Source organism: Geotrypetes seraphini, chromosome 2 (genome assembly GCF_902459505.1).
Source record: "Geotrypetes seraphini chromosome 2, aGeoSer1.1, whole genome shotgun sequence".
NCBI lineage: Eukaryota > Metazoa > Chordata > Amphibia > Gymnophiona > Dermophiidae > Geotrypetes > Geotrypetes seraphini.
In genome coordinates this window covers 528773554-528796895 of record NC_047085.1, presented here as the reverse complement: position 1 = coordinate 528796895, position 23342 = coordinate 528773554, and the positions used below count along the sequence as shown (strand labels likewise).

Here is a 23342-nt window from a genome sequence, read left to right as displayed (position 1 = left end):
GCCTAAGTGGTTTCCATTCAGGTACTCAAACAGCTGCCTCTTGTGTGCAGTGGATACAGGTCAGCTCCTGTGGCCTCAGTAGCTTTCTTTCCATACGCTGGAGCTCATCAGTAGAGTGTGTGAGGGTCTGGTAGGTCTCTGTATGGTTTTTCTTTATGTAGTTCTCTCCTTGGGAAGTGTGTGTGTATGTGATGCCCAGTGGTCTATGATAATCTTTTTTATGATCCATTTTGTCTCTCTTTCCCTGCAGATTCAACAGCGCAGGCAGGAGCTAGAACAGTCTTTGGCTGTCCGGAATACATAAATACTCATTGAAGTCGTCACCCTGAGGTTGCTCGGACTCTCTTAAGGGCTGCAGAGATGCGTGGAGTGTGAGACACAGCTAGCCCTCTTGTGGAACACTGAGACCCTGCTCTCTAGGTACTGACCCGGTACACACTGGAAAATGAAATGCTACCTACGTCTGGAGTAAGGTCTTACTGCGCCACTGGATATACCCACGCCAGCACTGTCCTACTGAAATTACAAGAACATCTTCTGAAGAGGGGGAGGGGGAAGAGACCCTTCCACCTCAAGAGGATGTAATGCGATGACCCTTCCAGCCTAGGGACTTTTTTAAATTTCTTACTCTGCTGAGACATTTTGTACAGGTAACTCAAGCCCACAGGATCTCCATGGATAAAATTCAGATTTTAAATTGTACAGGAAAGAGTCAGAAACAGGTATTAAGTAAAACTAGGCTATAACATCAGATAGAAAAGAGTCCTACAGTTTATAAATAGCCCTCAGCTCTGACATGGGAATGAATGGAAGAGTCACAGTAAAGTACTAGGATCTGACGTGGGATGTGAAAGAGGTCACAGGCAGGTACTGGGTAGTATTGAGCTCTGATGTAGGTTAAATGGCCATTTTTCTCATTGGAAGAGAGTAAACAGTGGAGTGCCGCAGGGGTCTGTACTGGGATCGGTGCTATTTAACTTATTTATCAATGATCTGGAAATTGGAACGACGAGTGAGGTGAGTGAATTTGCAGATGACACTAAACTGTTCAAAGTTGTTAAAATGCATGCGGATTGTGAAAAATTGCAGACGGACTTTAGGATGAAATTTAATGTGGACAAATGCAAAGTGATACACATTGGGAAAAATAACCCAAATCATGGATACCGGATGCTAGGGTCCACCTTGGGGGGGGTCAGCGCCCAAGAAAAAGATTGTAGACAGTAAGATGAAACCTTCCGCCCAAAGTGCAGCGGTGGCTAAGAAAGCAAACAGAATGCTAGGACTTATTAAAAAGGGATGGTTAACAAGACTAAGAATGTCGCTCCATGGTGCGACCTCATCTGGAGTATTGTGTTCAATTCTGGTCGCCTTATCTCAAGAAAGATATAGTGGTGCTAGAAAAGGTTCAAAGAAGAGCAACCAAGGTGATAAAGGGGATGGAACTCCTCTCGTATGAGGAAAGACTAAAAGATTAGGGCTCTTCAGCTTGGAAAAGAAACGGCTGAGGGGAGATAGAATTGAAGTCTACAAAATCCTGAGTGGAGTAGAAAGGGTACTAGTGGATCGATTTTTCACTCCATCAAAAATTACAAAGACTAGGGGACACTCGATGACGTTACAGGGAAATAATTTTAAAACCAATAGGAGGAAATATTTCTTCACTCAGAGAATAGTTAAGCTCTGGAACGCGTTGCCAGAAGATGTGGTAAGAGCAGATAGCGTAGCTGGCTTTAAGAAAGGTTTGGACAAGTTCCTGGAGGAAAAGTCCATAGTCTGTTATTGAGAAAGACATGGGGGGAGCCACTGCTTGCATGGAATGTTGCTACTCTTTGGGTTTGGCCAGGTACTAGTGACCTGGATTGGCCACCGTGAGAATGGGCTACTGGGCTTGATGGACCATCGGTCTGACCCAGTGAGGCTGTTCTTACTGTATGTTCTAGTGGAAGGGTTCTTGCTGGTTTTATTCCAGGTACATAGGACTGTGACAGGATAGTGGAGAGAGGAAAATGTACAAGGATTTGGTTCTTGCTTGAATGAAACCACCCTTTGATTGGCAGGATCTGCATTGTCTGGACTTTTCCATCTAATTTCTCCTAATCCCAGGTTAATCTTTTGTTTGCACTGAGTAGGTTCACATCAGAATTCCCCCTTTCCCTAATATTGTAACCATTTAAAATCTCGCCACAATAATTTATGGACTGAGGAAAAGTTGGGGGACTGGTATCCCATTGGATTAATCCTGAAGTATTAGGATCCCACTTCTCATCCTCTGAAGATCTCCTTTCCAGATACGTCTTGCCACCTCGTCACACTGGACAGCTGCTCTGAGTCACTGTACAATTTCACGTCCGACCCTAATCTTGCGTCACTGTGAAACAATTTATGTGTGTCAGCTACTGTGCTTCCCTATTTATTGAGTCATTGTTCCATGTCCTGTCATGTTGTGTTAAGGTGTCTGTGGTCTTTTCTTTGAATCTCAATGCGAATAGCGATGACGGGGAGACAAGATTTACTGCTCTGTAAATGTCAATAAAAAGTAGGGATTGCAACTTACACACTGCCAATACAATAAAAATTCAGATCGAACGTGGCAGGTTGTGTGGGTTTTATTTCATCATTGAAACCAGGCGCATGTTGCAGTACGAGCCCTCTCTGCAAAGAGCTTACGGCTTTTACCATGGAGTCTGTAAGGTTTTTGCAAATGTGTCTATCCTGTGCTTCTTTTGTGGAGGTCCCCAAAACTGTCAGTAATAACACGCAAAAGCTCTTGCAGAAAGTGACACTTGACCCGCAACTGTCTTATAAAGCGTGTGTTCATTGCCACCCCTGAAATCACTGCTGTGTTGATCCTGTGAAGAGTGAACATTCCCAATAACATGTACATTTCCATGTGCCTGGACACACATGCAGCTAACAGTCATCTTCCTGTGTAAAGCCTCTTTACTTGTGCAAAATGGTTGCACGTATACTCCGCACATACATGTGAGCAATCAGGGTAGCCTGTACAAAGTTCATTTGTAAAACCCTGCAACTAAAGCAGCTCCTGGGCCAGTGAACATGTAAATGTACGTTCTTCAGCATCTCTCCAGACCAGCACAGCTCACTGAGGTGGAGATTGAGACATAAACTTTTGGCTGCAGTCCCAAATACTGTCTCCAGCAGGTGGAGGTGGTAAGGGCTGTTGGAATTTGTTTAGTGGCCTTCTTGTCCCAGTCTCTGGTGCCAGACTGAGCTTGGGGGGACCCTTTTGGGGGTCTGTCTGACCTCAGGGGTCGATTCCCTCCCCCCATTTCCTCAAAATCCCTGAATTTTTTTCTGTAGAGGTGCCTCGCCATTGATTGGACCCCTAATCCTTTCTAAAGCTAAGTAATAGTGTTACAACTGACTTATTTCAAGCAATGTGTATTTTGATGAAGTATAAGAAGAAAGAACGCCATGTTTTGAAGTGTTTTTGAAAGATTGTGACACTTCCTTCATTTTTTCAACCCTGGCTTGGAGCATGATCATTGTTGAAATAGCTGCAATGACTGGATGGCAAGTGAGGTCAGTTCTCTTTTTGATGACTGATACTGGCAAGGCATATGGCTTAGAGAGCCAGTGGCGTCTGTTCAAATAAAGCTTGCAAAAAAAAAAATAAAATCCTGAGGCAGTGCCGGTCTGAAGGGAAGCCTTCAAATGACTCCAATTGTTTTTATTGCTAACTGGCACTTTTCCTCTTCATTTAGTCGCGTACTGTGCAATGAGCACTTTTAAAGGGAAAAAGTACTCATTGTGCTCCAAACGCGGCCGGCCTGTGTTTGCGGTGCAGATCACATGAAAGTAGGCACACTCTTTCCAGACGCCTACACTTTATGCATTCACCTGGAAAACTTTATTAAAAAAACAAAAACACAACACTTCTCTAGATGTAAAACTAACTTTTCATGTGGAGAAATCTTTATGAAATTGACTCCATTATTTACCATGCACATGTAAAGGTCTCCCTCCATATTCGCGGGTTCGGCATTTACAATTTCAGTTATTTGCAAGTGTCAGAAGCAGTTCTCCTGTTCCCTGAACTCTGTTTTCTTCTTCCTCCTCACTTGCTCAATTGCAGTCACACTCAATTGCACACTGGGGGTTTTTTTTTTTTTTTTTACATCAAAATTGCTGCACTGACCCTCACTGTATACTCTCTCCAAATTGCTGCTGACCGCTTGGGGTGGGGGCTGGCTTTCAAATCCTGTGCCCAATCAGATAGCGGGACTGCTGCTGACATCACTATGGGGGGGGGGGCGGGCTGGCTTTCAAATCCTGTGCCCAATCAGACAGCGGGACTGCTGCTGACATCACTATGGGGGGGGGGGGGTGGCTTTCAAATCCTGTCCCAATCAAACAGCAGGACTGCTGCTGACATCACTATGGGGGGGGGGGCTGGCTTTCAAATCCTGTGCCCAATCAGACAGCGGGACTGCTGCTGACATCACTATGGGGGGGGGCTGGCTTTCAAATCCTGTCCCAATCAAACAGCAGGACTGCTGCTGACATCACTATGGGGGAGTTGGTTTCAAATCCTGTGCCCAATCAGTTAGCGGGACTGCTGCCGATATCACTATGGGGGGACTGGCTTTCAAATCCTGTGCCCAATCAGACAGCGGGACTGCTGCTCACATCACTATGGGGGGGGGGGGGGGGCTGGCTTTCAAATCTTGTGCCCAATCAGACAGCGGGACTGCTGCTGACATCACTATGGGGGTGGCTGGCTTTCAAATCCTGTGCCCAATCAGACAGCGGGACTGCTGCTGACATCACTATGGGGGGGCTGGCTTTCAAATCCTGTGCCCAATCAGACAGCGGAACTGCTGCTGACATCACTATGGGGGGGCTGGCTCTGTGAATATAGAGGAAGAAAGTTACCGGTATTTGCACCTAATTCCTGCACATATGGAGGGAGACCTGAACACTTTTAACAAGTAAATTTTGAAAGGGAAAATATTGTCCTTGTTCCTCTCTGAAAATTAGATGCACAGGTGAGCATGCCGCAATGGAAGAAAAGCACCTTGAACATTCAGTTGCATCTGCTGTTGAAGTTTCTGAGCTCGACATGGCCAAAGAAATGTTTCTTTAACTTGGAGCATGACAGGCAGCGATTTACCCATTTAAATAGCACTTTTCCAAATGCACGCAGTCTGTTTCTTTTCCTGTCAGTTTTGAACTGTGTGACTAATTCCGTTCATCACGGCAAGATTCATTCACTGTAGCTTATTCCTGTGCCCAAACTCAGTAAACGAATCTTGCCTTGATTGAATGAAATAAACCACAAAGTTCAGAACTGACAAAAAAAAATATTAGTCTGTGTGACGAGAATCAGGAAGAATGTTAGGTCTTAACTTTCAAAGAATGTGGATCAGGAAACCAGCGTTCTGTGGAAATAGGATTTTTGTAAAACAGACCTTATGAACACAGTGGAAGAAAAGCTAAGTAAATTGCACCTGAGCTGGTCTGGACAAGTCTAAGAAGGACAGAAATAAATTTGCCCCTATCCTCAGGATTTATGTCCCTGCAAGCTCTGTCCTCATCTGCACAAGCTAAGAGAGAGCCTGCGGGGTCGGGATGGGGATGGCGATCGATCCCACAGGGACAAATCTGTCATGGTGTCATTCTCTAAGCCAAGCGACGTCACCTCTGCTGCAGATCAGAGACTCACTCTGACTCCCCTACTGGTGATATCTGTCCCTCACGACTCCTGTCACCATAGAGGTCTCTCGGTCTTCTTTCCAGTGTCTTCACTGCCCCTACTGGTGCCATCTCTGTGGCTGGCTTGAAGCCAGAAAGCCAATAAAGGCTTCATAACAAACTCTGAAGCCCTTGCGCAGATCTTTCTCACGCACTATGGACAGTTTTCTATTCTTTGTTAGTAATGGCCAGGCAATAATGTTGCTAACAGCACAGGAGCACTTGCTCTCCACCCACAACACACCTGCAAGACCAAGTTTTAGCATGCAGCTGGCATGCTCACCTTTCGGAGCGATTACAACATGCCCAAATGCATCCTGCGGTTTGGCAACCCGGTTTAGCAAAAGGGCTCCCAAAATATTACGACCAAAGAATGGTTTTCACTCTTCACCTTTTTGCTTCATCCGAGAAATGTTTTAAACATGATGAACTAGACGATTTCATCTAGGGTATAAATGTTCGCCCCTTAGTTCATCATTTTTTATAATATATGATGTATTATGTAATGTTAGAGAGTTGGATTTCTGACACAGGCAATTCACAGAAACTTGAAAATGTCTAACATTGTTTTATCAAACATTTTTATCAACACTCGTTTTGCCCCCCGAATTCTGTTCCTTTCTCCGACCTTTTCTGGGCTACAGAATTGACCTTTTCAGCCTGCAGAGATTTCCGTCACCTGGTTACTTTTAATCAGATTTTAAAAAAAGAAGGATTGGAAGAGACAAACAAGCACATAAGGGATTCCCAAAATTATACATGCTAAGCCAAACATACTTTGATCAGTGACTGAAAAATGCAATTTTCTGCAGACATGACGTTAAGATTGAAATGTGTAGCAGGACCCCAGGTTAGGCTAACGATCCTTGAAGACAAGTCCTCACCGAGGCCTAGCATTCTCTCTGACAATAAATACAAAATTTATCCAGATTGAAATCTGTACTTCTGAACAGTAAGCAGTGCTAAAAAAAACAACCAGTTTACAGGAAAAGGGGAGATGGACAGTGAAACATTTCAGCTGCAAGACATCAAAATCTGGTCCTTCACATCAAAAGAGGGGCATACTTTAATCATATGTTCAAGATCCATGAGCCCTCGGTCCTGGTGCACAAGTTCTTCTCACCAACCCCTTCATGGCAATATGTGCTGTTGGCCTGCTCCTGTTCAAATAGTGCCATAGCCAGGTGACTGCGTGACGCTAGCCCTTCCAAATTGCTCAGGACACAGCGGTGATACACCTCTTCACTCAACCGAGGGTTACACTCACGTAGGGCATACTTCTGCACCAGAGCTGGTTCCACAGCACGAAATAAGTGGAGATCCGAATATCTGAGGAATACATCAAAGACGTCTACGCTCTCCAAGACTTCATCGTGGTCCAATATGTCCGCTGCCATCTTGGTCCGGGCTGCCATGTAGTCCGAGTTATAAAAGCAAGCTTCCACCGATGTGTGGTGGTCGAAGTGTCCATCCCGGAGGAAATCAGTGGTGGAGGAGGACTGTTCACCACGGTACACTAAGACAGGGTTAAACTCCTGGAAGTGTACGGGAAAGAAAACCTGCCAGTTACTAATGGCATTCATACGGCAGCGGTTTAAGAACTCCATGTTGATCTCTGTCCAGACACCAGCCAGGAAGAAGAGAGTGTCCACTGGGTGCTTTTTGGAGACAATGTCCATCAGTTTGACCTGAGACGGCACTTCAGTTTTTACACTAATCCAGGGAATTTTCACATCAGAGTAACGTTTCTCCAGTTCCCCCACCATGAACTTCACGCCAGCAAACACATCCAGCTGGATCACCCGCTGAGCGTCATAGGGCTCATAGATAAAAAGGAGAGTGAGCAGGGCGTTATCATGAGTGTCCAGAGTGTTCATGGCAAATACATCCAGGAAGTTTCCCACATAGTCTAAATCACGCACACTTAACGGCAAAATAATTTGGACTTGTGTGGCCTCAGTGACGTAAGGCATAGGGATGATTTCCACCTTACTCAACGGCCTCAGCAAGTTGACTCTTTTGACCAAGACATGGTTGTGTCCTTTTTGAGTGACTGTATCCAGCAATAGGTCCAGGGTGTATTCCATGCCCCGAGTAGGGTCAAATCGCCTGTAGCCATTCAATAGCTGCTTTTTGTAGAAGCGAAGTGAAGGTTGGTAGCGTTGGTTGAGCTGTTCCAGGGCTGTCTCCAGGATATCATTCACGTCGGCCTTATTAGCCCCACTCAGCTCACACTTCGGAGAGCCATCGAAACAGGAAAACAGGTGCTGCTCTGTAAAATACTCCCAGTTAATCACCTCAAAGCGAGATTTGGGGACAAAGGGAGGGTTGATTCCTATGGGCCAGAGTGCCCCGGCTGCGCCTTCTGGTGTTAGGAAAGTCAGATTTTTTATTTGTAACTGCAAAAAAAAAAGAGAAAGTTTATCTATGAGACTTTATCTGAATCTGTGTCTTCAAAAGTTAAACTGTTACATTTCTATCTGCCTCCTGATTTATACCGCTGGTGGTGGAGGTTGAAGGGTTGAATTAGTAAAACAAATAAAAACAGTAGAGAGGGATGGAAAGAAGTAAGGCTCTGAGGACATGCAATAAGCAAGCTAAGTGGGTCGAGTGGTCTCTGTCTACCATCACATTCGGGAAGAGGGACGACAGCACCAGATCCCAGAAGAAGAAACCTTCTTCTTAGAGAGTCTGTGGCTCTCTAAGAATAGTCAGAGCCAAAAGATATTGGCTCGGGGGTTTCTGGGCCTACACACGCGAGACAGACATGACCACCATTAGTACAGAAAAAGCTCTTTATTGATTCAAAACAAAAAACTCTCTCAGCCCTGTTACTTCACAGAGCAGGGTATACAGGAAACAGTCTCTCAGGTTGTTCAAGAAAAAGTCCTGCGATGGGTCTGGAGCTAATAGAAACCCAAAACACAGACTGACAAAGACTTCTTAAACCCAGCTAGTAAGGCTTGGTCCTACCCTAGGGTTACCATATGACTCCAGAAAAAGGAGTACGAAAAAGAAGCTGAGTGAGCCAGGTCTTCAAATGAATCACAACCAATGTAGCAAATCTTCCTTAGACTCGACACGGGCCGTGTTTCGGCAAATGGGCCTGCATCAGGAGTCCAAGTAAACAATTGTCAGCATACGTGGAACGCTGGAGTGCTCTTGTGCTGACAATTGTTTACTTGGTTTGGCTTTGACTAACACCTTGAACTCCTGATGCAGGCGTTTTTGCCAAAACACGGCCCATGTCGGGTCTAAGGTATGTTTCAATGACATCTTGTACTATATATGCTCCATTGGTTGTGGTTCGTTTGAAGACCTGGCTCACTTGGCTTCCTTGGGATTTGTGCAGAGTGGACTTGAACCGTCTGTGTCTGTATATGACCGTTTGGTTGAGGAAGGGCTGGGGAGGGCGTAGATGGGCTAGAGCTTGGATGGAGACTTCAGTAGTTGGAACCTAAGCACAGTAACGGGCACAGCTTTGGATTCTTGCCCAGAAATAGATTGAATCAGGTTGGGCAGACTAGCTGGACCATTCGGGTCTTTATCTGCCGTCATCTACTATGTTACGTTGTTATTTGGTCCAGAAAAAAGAGGGCAGATTGAGACATCCAGCTTTTATTTCCATTGAAAGCTATGGAAATAAGGAGCATAGACGTGAGACATGAAAGCAATGGAAGTAAAACCTGGATGTCTCAATCCGTCCTTTTTCTGGAGTCATATGGTAACCCTAACCTAGCCAGACCTCAGAGCACCGGATGTTGGCTTACCTCAGCCAAGCAGGTTGTCTACAGATTATATAGTAGTCAAGGAGTATGCTGCGGCCACATCTTCTTCCTTCTTGCCTGGGTCCCCTTAACCTAGCTCTGGCCCTGCATCCCTAACTTCCCCCTAAGGCAGGGGTAGGCAATTCCGGTCCTCAAGAGCCGGAGCCAGGTCAGGTTTTCAGGATATCCACAATAAATATGCATGAGATACATTTGCATCTCAAGGAGGCAGTGCATGCAAATCCATCTCATACATAGTCATTGTGGATATCCTGAAAACCTGATCTGGCTCCGGCTCGAGGACCGGAATTGCCTACCCCTGCCCTAAGGAAGCTCTGACATTGTGAGAGAGTATCCAACAGCATCCTGTAGACTCCCTCACAGCATCGTATACTTCTGAAAAATATAACTCAAAGGCCCTGCGTGTTTCAGAAGAGTTAAGTAAACCTGTTTCATTGGCTTTTTTAATGGCAGCCATCGGCCTAGAGCAGGGGTGTTCAATGTCGGTCCTCGAGGGCCGCAGTCCAGTTGGGTTTTCAGGATTTCCCCAATGAATATGCATTGAAAGCAGTGCATGCAAATAGATCTCATGCATATTCATTGGGGAAATCCTGAAAACCCGACGACTGCGGCCCTCGAGGACCGACATTGGACACCCCTGGCCTAGAGCCATGCATCAAGGTTCATCTGGAATCTTCTAATTACCCAGGTGGAAAAGGTGACGGCAAAAGCTAGAAGGATGCTAGGTTGCATAGGGAGAGGTATGGCCAGTAGGAAAAAGGAGGTATTGATGCTTCTATATAAGACTCTGGTGAGATCTCATCCTATATAATAAAACGCTAGCCGCGCATGCGCACTCAGACCTGCGTGATCTGTAATCCCTGATCCGTAGGTCCGTGGCCAGAGTGCGTATGCGGCGGACAGATCGGGAAAGCACAGCACAGCCGGCGACTCCCCCCCTCCCGCCCTCACTCACTGCCTAAACCATCACCTCCTCCTTCTTGCCGGCTCACCCGCTTTTAAATGAAGAGAAAAGCAGCTGGCTTTGCTGTCTTCTGTCCACTGCGGCCTGCCCTCTCTGACTACTTCCTGTTTCTGCTAGGGTTGGCCACAGTGGATAGAAGACGCCGAAGCCAGCGGCTATAGCCGCCGATCTCCGTTCCTCCGGGGGGGGGGGGGGTCTGGGAGGAGAGGGATCGTGGCCACTCAGCGCCCCCATCGAGGAGCCCAGCAACTTTCCGCTGCCCGGGACCCGAGTCATTTGCCGCCCCCCCTCTTCCCTTACCGCGGGCCCGACTGACGATTTAAGCAGCGTGTGCAGCAGTCTTCACACGCTGCTTTGGGCCCTTCTACTGCCCTGATTTGCTCCGGACGTGTCAGAGTAAATCAGGGCAGTAGAAGGACCCGAAGCAGCGTGTGAAGACTGCTGCACAAACTGCTTGAATCGCCATGTGTAGTCGGGCCCGCGGGAAGGGAAGGGAAAGGGGGGGGCGGCAAAGGACTCGGGCCTGCGTTTGTAGTCGCGACTGTGGGAAGGGAAAGGGGGTAGAGGGAACGCTAATGCTGCTGCACAGGGAACTGGTGTGGGGGGAGGGAAATGGAAGGGGGAGGGAATGCTGCTTTGCACAGACAGAGAGAGGGAGGAAGGGAGACAGAAAGACAAGAAGAAAGACACAGGGGCAGGTGCACAGGGAACTGGTGTGGGGGGAGGGAAATGGAAGGGGGAGGGAATGCTGCTTTGCACAGACAGAGAGAGGGAGGAAGGGAGACAGAAAGACAAGAAGAAAGACACAGGGGCAGGTGCATAGGGAACTGGTGTGGGGGGAGGGAAATGGAGGGGGAGGGAATGCTGCTTCGGACAGACAGAGGGAGGAAGGGAGACAGAAAGAAAAGAAGAAAGACACAGGGGCAGGGAGATATACAGAAAGACAAACAGACAAAGGGAGCCAGGGACAGAGACAGACAGAAAGAAAGACAGCGGGAGTTGCGTCAGGAGGGGTGCGGGATGCCGCAGAGGGAACTTTTCCAATGGGTGCAACTGGGCGGCTGTCGGGAGCCTATGATCAGGGGCAGAGCAAGGTAAGTGTATCATAGGGATAAGAAGGAGGAGGGGGGAGAAAAAGGAAGGGACGCCTACTGCTGGACAGGGGGAGAAGGAAAGAGGTGCTGATGGACAGGGGTGGTGAAGAAAAAGGAACGGAGGCCTAATGTTGGACAGGGGGAGAAGGAAGGTGCTGCTGGACAGGGGGGAGGTAAAACAAAGGGAGAAGGGCTGCTGCTGCATAAGGAGAGCTGTGAAGGGGTGGTGGTGGACACAGGGGAGGTAAAAGGAAGGGAGAATGGACAGGGGGGCAGGCAAGGGGTGGTGATGGACAGCCAAGGAAAAAGAAAGACAGAAAGAAAGAAAGCAGCTAAGGAGAGAGAGAGAGAGAAAGAAATAAAGAGAGACACACACACATATATTCTAGCACCCGTTAATATAACGGGCTATAAGACTAGTTTATAAATATTGTGTACAATTCCGGAGGCTACACCTTCAAAAAGATATAAAAAGGATGGAGTCGGTCCAGAGGAAGGCTATTAAAATGGTGTGTGGTCTTCACGATAAGGCGTAAGGGAACAGACTTAAAGATCTCAATCTGTATACTTTGGAGCAAAGGAGGAAGAGGGGAGATATGATAGAGACATTTAAATACCTACGTAATGGAAATGCGCATGAGTCGAGTCTCTTTCATTTGAAAGGAAACTCTGCAATGAGAGGGCATAGCATGAAGTTAAGAGGTGATAGGCTCCGAAATAATCTGAGGAAATACTTTTTTAAAGAAATGGTGGTAGATGCGTGGAACAGTCTCCCGGAATAGGTAGTGGAGACAGAGACTGTGTCTGAATTCAAGAGGGCCTGGGATAGGCATGTGGGATCTCTCAGAGAGAAAAAGAGATACTGGTTACTGCGGATGGGCAGACTAGATGGGCCATTTAGCCTTTATCTGCCGTCATGTTTCTATGTTTCTATTAGGCACATGGGATCTCTGAGAGAGAGAAAGAGATACTGGTTACTACGGATGGGCAGACTGGATGGGCCATTTGGCCTTTATCTGCCGTCATGTTTCTATGTTTCTATTAGGCACGTGGGATCTCTGAGAGAGAGAAAGAGATAATGGTTACTGCGGACGGGCAGACTGGATGGGCCATTTGGCCTTTATCTGCCGTCATGTTTCTATGTTTCTATTAGGCACGTGGGATCTCTGAGAGAGAGAAAGAGATAATGGTTACTGCGGATGGGCAGACTGGATGGGCCATTTGGCCTTTATCAGCCGTCATGTTTCTATGTTTCTATTAGGCACGTGGGATCTCTGAGAGAGAGAAAGAGATAATGGTTACTGCGGACGGGCAGACTGGATGGGCCATTTGGCCTTTATCTGCCGTCATGTTTCTATGTTTCTATTAGGCACGTGGGATCTCTGAGAGAGAGAAAGAGATAATGGTTACTGCGGATGGGCAGACTGGATGGGCCATTTGGCCTTTATCAGCCGTCATGTTTCTATGTTTCTATTAGGCACGTGGGATCTCTGAGAGAGAGAAAGAGATAATGGTTACTGCGGATGGGCAGACTGGATGGGCCATTTGGCCTTTATCAGCCGTCATGTTTCTATGTTTCTATTAGGCACGTGGGATCTCTGAGAGAGAGAAAGAGATAATGGTTACTGCGGATGGGCAGACTGGACGGGCCATTTGGCCTTTATCTGCCGTCATGTTTCTATGTTTCTATTAGGCACGTGGGATCTCTCAGAGAGAGATAATGGTTACTGCAGATGGGCAGACTGGACGGGCCATTTGGCCTTTATCTGCCGTCATGTTTCTATGTTTCTATTAGGCATGTGGGATCTCTCAGAGAGAGATAATGGTTACTGCAGATGGGCAGACTGGATGGGCCATTTGGCCTTTATCAGCCGTCATGTTTCTATGTTTCTATTAGGCACGTGGGATCTCTGAGAGAGAGAAAGAGATAATGGTTACTGCGGATGGGCAGACTGGATGGGCCATTTGGCCTTTATCTGCCGTCATGTTTCTATGTTTCTATTAGGCACGTGGGATCTCTGAGAGAGAGAAAGAGATAATGGTTACTGCGGATGGGCAGACTGGATGGGCCATTTGGCCTTTATCAGCCGTCATGTTTCTATTAGGCATGTGGGTTCTCTGAGAGAGAGAAAGAGATAATGGTTACTGCGGATGGGCAGCCTAGATGGGCCATTTGGCCTTTATCTGCCGTCATGTTTTTATGTTTCTATTAGGCACGTGGGATCTCTGAGAGAGAGAGAGAGATAATGGTTACTGCGGATGGGCAGACTGGACGGGCCATTTGGCCTTTATCTGCCGTCATGTTTTTATGTTTCTATTAGGCATGTGGGATCTCTGAGAAAGAGATAATGGTTACTGTGGATGGGCAGACTGGATGGGCCATTTGGCCTTTATCAGCCGTCATGTTTCTATTAGGCATGTGGGTTCTCTGAGAGAGAGAAAGAGATAATGGTTACTGCGGATGGGCAGCCTAGATGGGCCATTTGGCCTTTATCTGCCGTCATGTTTTTATGTTTCTATTAGGCACGTGGGATCTCTGAGAGAGAGAAAGAGATAATGGTTACTGCGGATGGGCAGACTGGATGGGCCATTTGGCCTTTATCTGCCGTCATGTTTTTATGTTTCTATTAGGCACGTGGGATCTCTGAGAGAGAGAAAGAGATAATGGTTACTGCGGATGGGCAGACTGGATGGGCCATTTGGCCTTTATCTGCCGTCATGTTTCTATGTTTCTATTAGGCATGTGGGATCTCTCAGAGAGAGATAATGGTTACTGCGGATGGGCAGACTGGACGGGCCATTTGGCCTTTATCTGCTGTCATGTTTTTATGTTTCTATTAGGCACGTGGGATCTCTGAGAGAGAGAAAGAGATAATGGTAACTGCGGATGGGCAGACTGGATGGGCCATTTGGCCTTTATCAGCCGTCATGTTTCTATGTTTCTATTAGGCACGTGGGATCTCTGAGAGAGAGAAAGAGATAATGGTTACTGCGGATGGGCAGACTGGATGGGCCATTTGGCCTTTATCTGCCGTCATGTTTTTATGTTTCTATTAGGCACGTGGGATCTCTGAGAGAGAGAAAGAGATAATGGTTACTGCGGATGGGCAGACTGGATGGGCCATTTGGCCTTTATCTGCCGTCATGTTTCTATGTTTCTATTAGGCATGTGGGATCTCTCAGAGAGAGATAATGGTTACTGCGGATGGGCAGACTGGACGGGCCATTTGGCCTTTATCTGCTGTCATGTTTTTATGTTTCTATTAGGCACGTGGGATCTCTGAGAGAGAGAAAGAGATAATGGTTACTGCGGATGGGCAGACTGGATGGGCCATTTGGCCTTTATCTGCCGTCATGTTTTTATGTTTCTATTAGGCACGTGGGATCTCTGAGAGAGAGAAAGAGATAATGGTTACTGCGGATGGGCAGACTGGATGGGCCATTTGGCCTTTATCTGCCGTCATGTTTCTATGTTTCTATTAGGCACGTGGGATCTCTCAGAGAGAGAAAGAGATAATGGTTACTGCGGATGGGCAGACTGGATGGGCCTTTTGGCCTTTATCAGCCGTCATGTTTCTATGTTTCTATTAGGCACGTGGGATCTCTGAGAGAGAGAAAGAGATAATGGTTACTGCGGATGGGTAGACTGGATGGGCCATTTGGCCTTTATCTGCCGTCATGTTTCTATGTTTCTATTAGGCACGTGGGATCTCTGAGAGAGAGAAAGAGATAATGGTAACTGCGGATGGGCAGACTGGATGGGCCATTTGGCCTTTATCAGCCGTCATGTTTCTATGTTTCTATTAGGCACGTGGGATCTCTGAGAGAGAGAAAGAGATAATGGTTACTGCGGATGGGCAGACTGGATGGGCCATTTGGCCTTTATCTGCCGTCATGTTTTTATGTTTCTATTAGGCACGTGGGATCTCTGAGAGAGAGAAAGAGATAATGGTTACTGCGGATGGGCAGACTGGATGGGCCATTTGGCCTTTATCTGCCGTCATGTTTCTATGTTTCTATTAGGCACGTGGGATCTCTCAGAGAGAGAAAGAGATAATGGTTACAGGGGATGAGCAGACTGGATGGGCCATTTGGCCTTTATCTGCCGTCATGTTTCTATGTTTCTATTAGGCACATGGGATCTCTGAGAGAGAGAAAGAGATAATGGTTACTGCGGATGGGCAGACTGGATGGGCCATTTGGCCTTTATCTACCGTCATGTTTCTATGTTTCTATTAGGCACGTGGGATCTCTGAGAGAGAGAAAGAGATAATGGTTACTGCGGATGGGCAGACTGGATGGGCCATTTGGCCTTTATCTGCCGTCATGTTTCTATGTTTCTATTAGGCACGTGGGATCTCTCAGAGAGAGAAAGAGATAATGGTTACTGCGGATGGGCAGACTGGATGGGCCTTTTGGCCTTTATCAGCCGTCATGTTTCTATGTTTCTATTAGGCACGTGGGATCTCTGAGAGAGAGAAAGAGATAATGGTTACTGCGGACGGGCAGACTGGATGGGCCATTTGGCCTTTATCTGCCGTCATGTTTCTATGTTTCTATTAGGCACGTGGGATCTCTGAGAGAGAGAAAGAGATAATGGTTACTGCGGATGGGCAGACTGGATGGGCCATTTGGCCTTTATCAGCCGTCATGTTTCTATTAGGCATGTGGGTTCTCTGAGAGAGAGAAAGAGATAATGGTTACTGCGGATGGGCAGCCTAGATGGGCCATTTGGCCTTTATCTGCCGTCATGTTTTTATGTTTCTATTAGGCACGTGGGATCTCTGAGAGAGAGAGAGAGATAATGGTTACTGCGGATGGGCAGACTGGACGGGCCATTTGGCCTTTATCTGCCGTCATGTTTTTATGTTTCTATTAGGCATGTGGGATCTCTGAGAAAGAGATAATGGTTACTGTGGATGGGCAGACTGGATGGGCCATTTGGCCTTTATCAGCCGTCATGTTTCTATTAGGCATGTGGGTTCTCTGAGAGAGAGAAAGAGATAATGGTTACTGCGGATGGGCAGCCTAGATGGGCCATTTGGCCTTTATCTGCCGTCATGTTTTTATGTTTCTATTAGGCACGTGGGATCTCTGAGAGAGAGAAAGAGATAATGGTTACTGCGGATGGGCAGACTGGATGGGCCATTTGGCCTTTATCTGCCGTCATGTTTTTATGTTTCTATTAGGCACGTGGGATCTCTGAGAGAGAGAAAGAGATAATGGTTACTGCGGATGGGCAGACTGGATGGGCCATTTGGCCTTTATCTGCCGTCATGTTTCTATGTTTCTATTAGGCATGTGGGATCTCTCAGAGAGAGATAATGGTTACTGCGGATGGGCAGACTGGACGGGCCATTTGGCCTTTATCTGCTGTCATGTTTTTATGTTTCTATTAGGCACGTGGGATCTCTGAGAGAGAGAAAGAGATAATGGTAACTGCGGATGGGCAGACTGGATGGGCCATTTGGCCTTTATCAGCCGTCATGTTTCTATGTTTCTATTAGGCACGTGGGATCTCTGAGAGAGAGAAAGAGATAATGGTTACTGCGGATGGGCAGACTGGATGGGCCATTTGGCCTTTATCTGCCGTCATGTTTTTATGTTTCTATTAGGCACGTGGGATCTCTGAGAGAGAGAAAGAGATAATGGTTACTGCGGATGGGCAGACTGGATGGGCCATTTGGCCTTTATCTGCCGTCATGTTTCTATGTTTCTATTAGGCATGTGGGATCTCTCAGAGAGAGATAATGGTTACTGCGGATGGGCAGACTGGACGGGCCATTTGGCCTTTATCTGCTGTCATGTTTTTATGTTTCTATTAGGCACGTGGGATCTCTGAGAGAGAGAAAGAGATAATGGTTACTGCGGATGGGCAGACTGGATGGGCCATTTGGCCTTTATCTGCCGTCATGTTTTTATGTTTCTATTAGGCACGTGGGATCTCTGAGAGAGAGAAAGAGATAATGGTTACTGCGGATGGGCAGACTGGATGGGCCATTTGGCCTTTATCTGCCGTCATGTTTCTATGTTTCTATTAGGCACGTGGGATCTCTCAGAGAGAGAAAGAGATAATGGTTACTGCGGATGGGCAGACTGGATGGGCCTTTTGGCCTTTATCAGCCGTCATGTTTCTATGTTTCTATTAGGCACGTGGGATCTCTGAGAGAGAGAAAGAGATAATGGTTACTGCGGATGGGCAGACTGGATGGGCCATTTGGCCTTTATCTGACGTCATGTTTCTATGTTTCTATTAGGCACGTGGGATCTCTGAGAGAGAGAAAGAGATAATGGTTACTGTGGATGGGCAGACTGGATGGGCCATTTGGCCTTTATCAGACGTCATGTTTCTATGTTTCTATTAGGCACGAGGGATCTCTGAGAGAGAGAAAGAGATAATGGTTACTGCGGATGGGCAGACTGGATGGGCCATTTGGCCTTTATCAGACGTCATGTTTCTATGTTTCTATTAGGCACGAGGGATCTCTGAGAGAGAGAAAGAGATAATGGTTACTGCGGATGGGCAGACTGGATGGGCCATTTGGCCTTTATCTGCCGTCATGTTTCTATGTTTCTATTAGGCACGTGGGATCTCTGAGAGAGAGAAAGAGATAATGGTTACTGTGGATGGGCAGACTGGATGGGCCATTTGGCCTTTATCTGCCGTCATGTTTCTATGTTTCTATTAGGCACGTGGGATCTCTGAGAGAGAGAAAGAGATAATGGTTACTGCTGATGGGCAGACTGGATGGGCCATTTGGCCTTTATCAGCCGTCATGTTTCTATGTTTCTATTAGGCACGTGGGATCTCTGAGAGAAAGAGATAATGGTTACTGCGGATGGGCAGACTGGATGGGCCATTTGGCCTTTATCTGCCGTCATGTTTCTATGTTTCCATTAGGCATGTGGGATCTCTCGGAGAGAGAAAGAGATAATGGTTATTGCGGATGGGCAGACTGGATGGGCCATTTGGCCTTTATCTGCCGTCATGTTTCTATGTTTCTATTAGGCACGTGGGATCTCTGAGAGAGAGAAAGAGATAATGGTTACTGCGGATGGGCAGACTGGATGGGCCATTTGGCCTTTATCAGCCGTCATGTTTCTATGTTTCTATTAGGCACGTGGGATCTCTGAGAGAGAGAAAGAGATAATGGTTACTGCGGATGGGCAGACTGGACGGGCCATTTGGCCTTTATCTGCCGTCATGTTTCTATGTTTCTATTAGGCACATGGGATCTCTGAGAGAGAGAAAGAGATAATGGTTACTGCGGATGGGCAGACTGGACGGGCCATTTGGCCTTTATCTGCCGTCATGTTTCTATGTTTCTATTAGGCACGTGGGATCTCTGAGAGAGAGAAAGAGATAATGGTTACTGCGGATGGGCAGACTGGACGGGCCATTTGGCCTTTATCTGCCGTCATGTTTCTATGTTTCTATTAGGCACGTGGGATCTCTGAGAGAGAGAAAGAGATAATGGTTACTGCGGATGGGCAGACTGGACGGGCCATTTGGCCTTTATCTGCCGTCATGTTTCTATGTTTCTATTAGGCACGTGGGATCTCTGAGAGAGAGAAAGAGATAACGGTTACTGCGGATGGGCAGACTGGATGGGCCATTTGGGCCATATTTACAGTAGATATCCTGCAAAGAACGGGACTGTTGGATAGGCTGGAGTGAGCTTGGACAGCAACTTCAGCATTTGGAACCTAGGACAATACCAGGTGGACTTTAGTCTATGGCCCAGAAATATCAAAGGAGAGACAAGTTAACTTAATCATGTATTTCTAATGAGAATAACTAATGGGCCAACTGGATGGACCGTTCAGGTCTTTAGCTGCTGTCATTTACTACCGTGTTTCCTCCAAAATAAGACACTGTCTTATATTAATTTTGGGCCCAAAAAAGACACTAGGTCTTATTTTTGGGGTAGGTATTATTTTATTTCATGTACAATGATCATCTCTCCCTTCCTCTCCTTCACCGCAATTCTTCCTCTTTCCTTTCTCTCCTCCACATGTGCAGCATCTTTCTTCCCCTCTCACCCATCTCCTTGTGCAGTATCTTTCTATCCCTCTCTCCCATCGCCGTGCAGCAGAGCCCTTGCAGCTTCTATTCCTCCTTTCCTCCCAACCCCCATGCAGCATCTTTCTATCTCTCCCATCCCCCCCACGCACCCCCGTTGACCCTTTCATCTCTCCTTATCATCCGAACCCCAACTGCGACACTGAAATACTTGGTAACAAACAACAGCATCGGCAGCACAGGCTGCATCGCGGCTTTCTAATGGCCAGGCGTTCCTTTGCCGCAGCACACAGAACGCCCGGGTGTGAGAAGGCCGTGATGCGCCTGTGCTGCTGATGCTGCTGTTTGTTACCAGGTATTTCAGTCTCGCAGTTGGGGTTCGGATGAGAGGGAGAGATGAAAGGGTCAGCGGGAAGTGGGGGGATGCGCTGCTGCTGGTGACTAGGGCTTATTTTTTGGGGTAGGGCTTATATTAAGTGTGGGATTGTGTGGCGCAGGGGTTAGAGCTACAGTCTCAGCATCCTGAGGTTGTGGGTTCACATTAGAGAATGACACGGTGACAAAATTCATCACCGTCCCCGTCCCCGCGGATAACCGCAGTAAACCATCTTCATGTCATTCTTTAAGGAGAGAGGGAAGAATTAGAGTATGAATGGCCACAACCACTGACCCACAAGCTTTGCTTTGAAGAATGCTGGTGTAGAAGGACTGAGGTTGAAATAGACACTAGAAAATGACATGGGATTATTTTCTGCGGTTATCCGCGGGGACGGGAACGGTGATGAATTTTGTCACCGTGTCATCTCTAGTTCAAATCCCTCACTGCTCCTTGTGACCCTGGGCAAGTCACTTAATCCTCTCATTGCCCAGATACACTAGATAAGAACATAAGCATAAGCAATGCCTCTGCTGGGTCAGACCTGAGGTCCATCATGCCCAGCAGTCCGCTCACGCGGCGGCCCAACAGGTCCAGGACCTGTGCAGTAATCCTCTATTTATACCCCTCTATCCCCTTTTCCAGCAGGAATTTGTCCAATCCTTTCTTAAACCCCTGTACTGTACTCTGCCCTATTACTCCCTCTGGAAGCGCATTCCAGGTGTCCACCACTCGTTGGGTAAAGAAGAACTTCCTAGCATTCGTTTTAAATCTGTCCCCTTTCAATTTTTCCAAGTGTCCTCTTGTTCTTTTATTTTTCGAAAGTTTGAAGAATCTGTCCTTCTCTACTCTCTCTATGCCCTTCATGATCTTATAAGTCTCTATCATATCCCCTCTAAGTCTCCTCTTCTCCAGGGAAAAGAGACCCAGTTTCTCCAATCTCTCAGCGTATGAGAGGTTTTCCATCCCTTTTATCAAGCGTGTCGCTCTCCTCTGAACCCTCTCGAGTAACGCCATATCCTTCCTAAGGTACGGAGACCAATATTGGACGCAGTATTCCAGATGCAGGCGCACCATCGCCCGATACAATGGCAGGATAACTTCTTTTGTCCTTGTTGTAATACCCTTCTTGATTATGCCTAGCATTCTATTTGCATTCTAGAGTTTGAGCCCACCGGGACAGATAGGGAAATATGTTAGAGTACCTGAATATAAACCACATAGGATATAAAGAAATACCCCAAAAATCATGCTAGGGGAAACATGGTCTGTTACTGTATATTTACGACAGTTGAAAGAACTGCAGGAATTTAAACGAATGTTTTGCATTATGAAATATGACACTTAGTACTATGCAATAATTGAAATAGTGGATAGGAAGGTATTTGTTCTGGGCCATGAAGTGTTTGAGCATGAAAGTCTCGTTAATTGTTATTGTGCGTATATTGTTTTGTAATCCGCTTTGGATAAAGGCGGACTAGAAGTGATAATAAACTAAATGGAACTTTTGGGGGTCACTGTGGAGCCTCTTGGAAAGTGACAACTGTATCCAAGCCGTCAGTGCCTCGGTCCGGCTCGTAAAACTTCTGAGCACTTGGCAGATCATCCAGTCCAACAGTTGTGGGTCTAGGAGCGCATTCATTGCTTTTTCGTAGATCTGCGAAATGAGCATTGTTTCTTGGCAGCAGATAAATTAATGGGCAGGGGAGAAGAAGTAGTTTTATTTGTCTAAAAGTTGGGTCTTGTCAGTATAATGCAAAATGCTGCGGTCAGACTTATCTTCGGGCTGAAGAAATTCGATCACGTGACACCCTACTATCGGCAGCTGCACTGGCTGCCAACGGAAGCACGAGGAAGGTTTAAATTCGCCTGCCTCTGCTTCAAAGTACTATATGGACTTGCCCCCAAGTACAAAACGGACCTTTTCTCATTTACTAACAACAAGCGCAAGAGAAACACACATTCAAAACTCATTTCCCCTCCAGTTAGAGGTTGCAAACTGAAAAAATACCACGAACACCTTCTCTCTCACCAAGCAGCCCTATGGGGTAAAGATCTAGATCAACTGCTTTCGCCCACTAGCGCCTAAAAACATACCTGTTCCTGAAATACCTCGCTCTCCCCTCTCTCTCCCCTACCCCCTACCTTTACCCCCCCTTCCTTAGTCCACTTGAATTTCACGATACAGTGATACATATAAACTCTTATCTTTATCTTACCGTAATTTTTCGCTGTTAACATGCGGCCCATTCCAAACATGGCCTCTCGGACATCACCTACCAAAATGTACATCTTATACTCTTGCTCAGCAATTTGTATTTCTATTTTCTTGCTTTCTTAAAGTCTCTGCTCTCTGTATTTCCTCCGAATTTCTGCTTATTGTATTTTGCTGAATGTCCAGCTCTCTTGATTGTAAACCGCCTGAAAGTCGCAAGATTGTGGCGGTATAGAAGAATATAAAGTTATTATTATAACCAGGGCTGTGAGTTTGGATCTAGGAATCCAGGAAAGGTCCTTGGCATCACTATTGATTCTTCTCTCTCCCTCAACGACCACCTCAACTCCTTGGCAAAATCATGCTATTTCAGCCTCCACATGCTGAGGAAAGTAAGATCCTACTTTCGCCAAAAACATTTCGTCGTCCAATTCATCATCCTCTCCAAACTTGACTACTGCAATGCCATTTACTTATGCCTAACAAAAAAAAGTCTTCAAAGACTCCAGCTTATCCAGAATACTGCAGCCAAGTTGATCTTTGCAAAACGCAAATCTGACCATGTCTCCCCACTCCTGTCCAATCTTCACTGGCTCCCAGTGATTTCCAGAATACATTTCAAATGCTCCTGCTTTTAAGATCATTCACGGCATCCTTCCTCCCCTAATCCCACTATCCTTTAACTCCTCGAGTCCTGACTCCACCAGACCCGCCCAAAGATATAAACTATCCTTCCCCTCTCTATGCGGTATTCTCTATGCAGGTAAACTGGGAAAATCTCTTCTCTTCAAAATCACAGGTCTCTGGAATGACCGTTGCAGAACCTGGGCTCTCTCCAACTATTCCGCAAGCAACTGAAAACTTGACTCTTCTCTAACATGTAATTCTATTTTCCCCCTTACTCTTCCTTTCTATATATAAGCTCATGTAAACCTTTTCCTTTCTCTTCTTATATTTAAGTTCTTGTAAACCGTGCCGAGCTCCACTTCCGTGGAGATCATGCGGTATATAAACTTAAGGTTTAGATTAGATTAGGAAAGTATCATATTTTATCAATTCCAAATTCCAGAGCCCACGTTGCTGTGAATCAGTTTTAGCTAACCAATCCTTAACCACATTGTTTGCGCCACTGGTGCTGTTGAGATTAATTGTTGTCTTATTGCT

At 46.5% G+C, this 23342-nt stretch overlaps 2 protein-coding genes across 5 annotated transcripts in view; one reads left to right on the top strand and one right to left on the bottom strand.

The window, feature by feature from the left end:
* SMARCD3 (SWI/SNF related, matrix associated, actin dependent regulator of chromatin, subfamily d, member 3) overlaps positions 1-1018 on the top strand; it is a 212371-nt gene extending 211353 nt beyond the window's left edge. For all 4 annotated transcript variants that reach the window (XM_033932758.1, XM_033932759.1, XM_033932755.1 and 1 more), the window contains one exon: positions 251-1018. In XM_033932758.1, coding sequence (XP_033788649.1) covers positions 251-304 — 54 coding nt within the window. In that variant the 3' untranslated portion in view covers positions 305-1018. The remainder of the gene's footprint in view (positions 1-250) is intronic.
* Positions 1019-3855: 2837 nt separating this feature from the next.
* The window catches only part of CHPF2 (chondroitin polymerizing factor 2), a 33077-nt gene continuing 13590 nt past the window's right edge, over positions 3856-23342 (bottom strand). The window contains exon 4 of the mRNA XM_033932754.1: positions 3856-8117. Within this exon, the coding sequence (XP_033788645.1) occupies positions 6789-8117 (1329 nt within the window). The 3' untranslated portion in view covers positions 3856-6788. The remainder of the gene's footprint in view (positions 8118-23342) is intronic.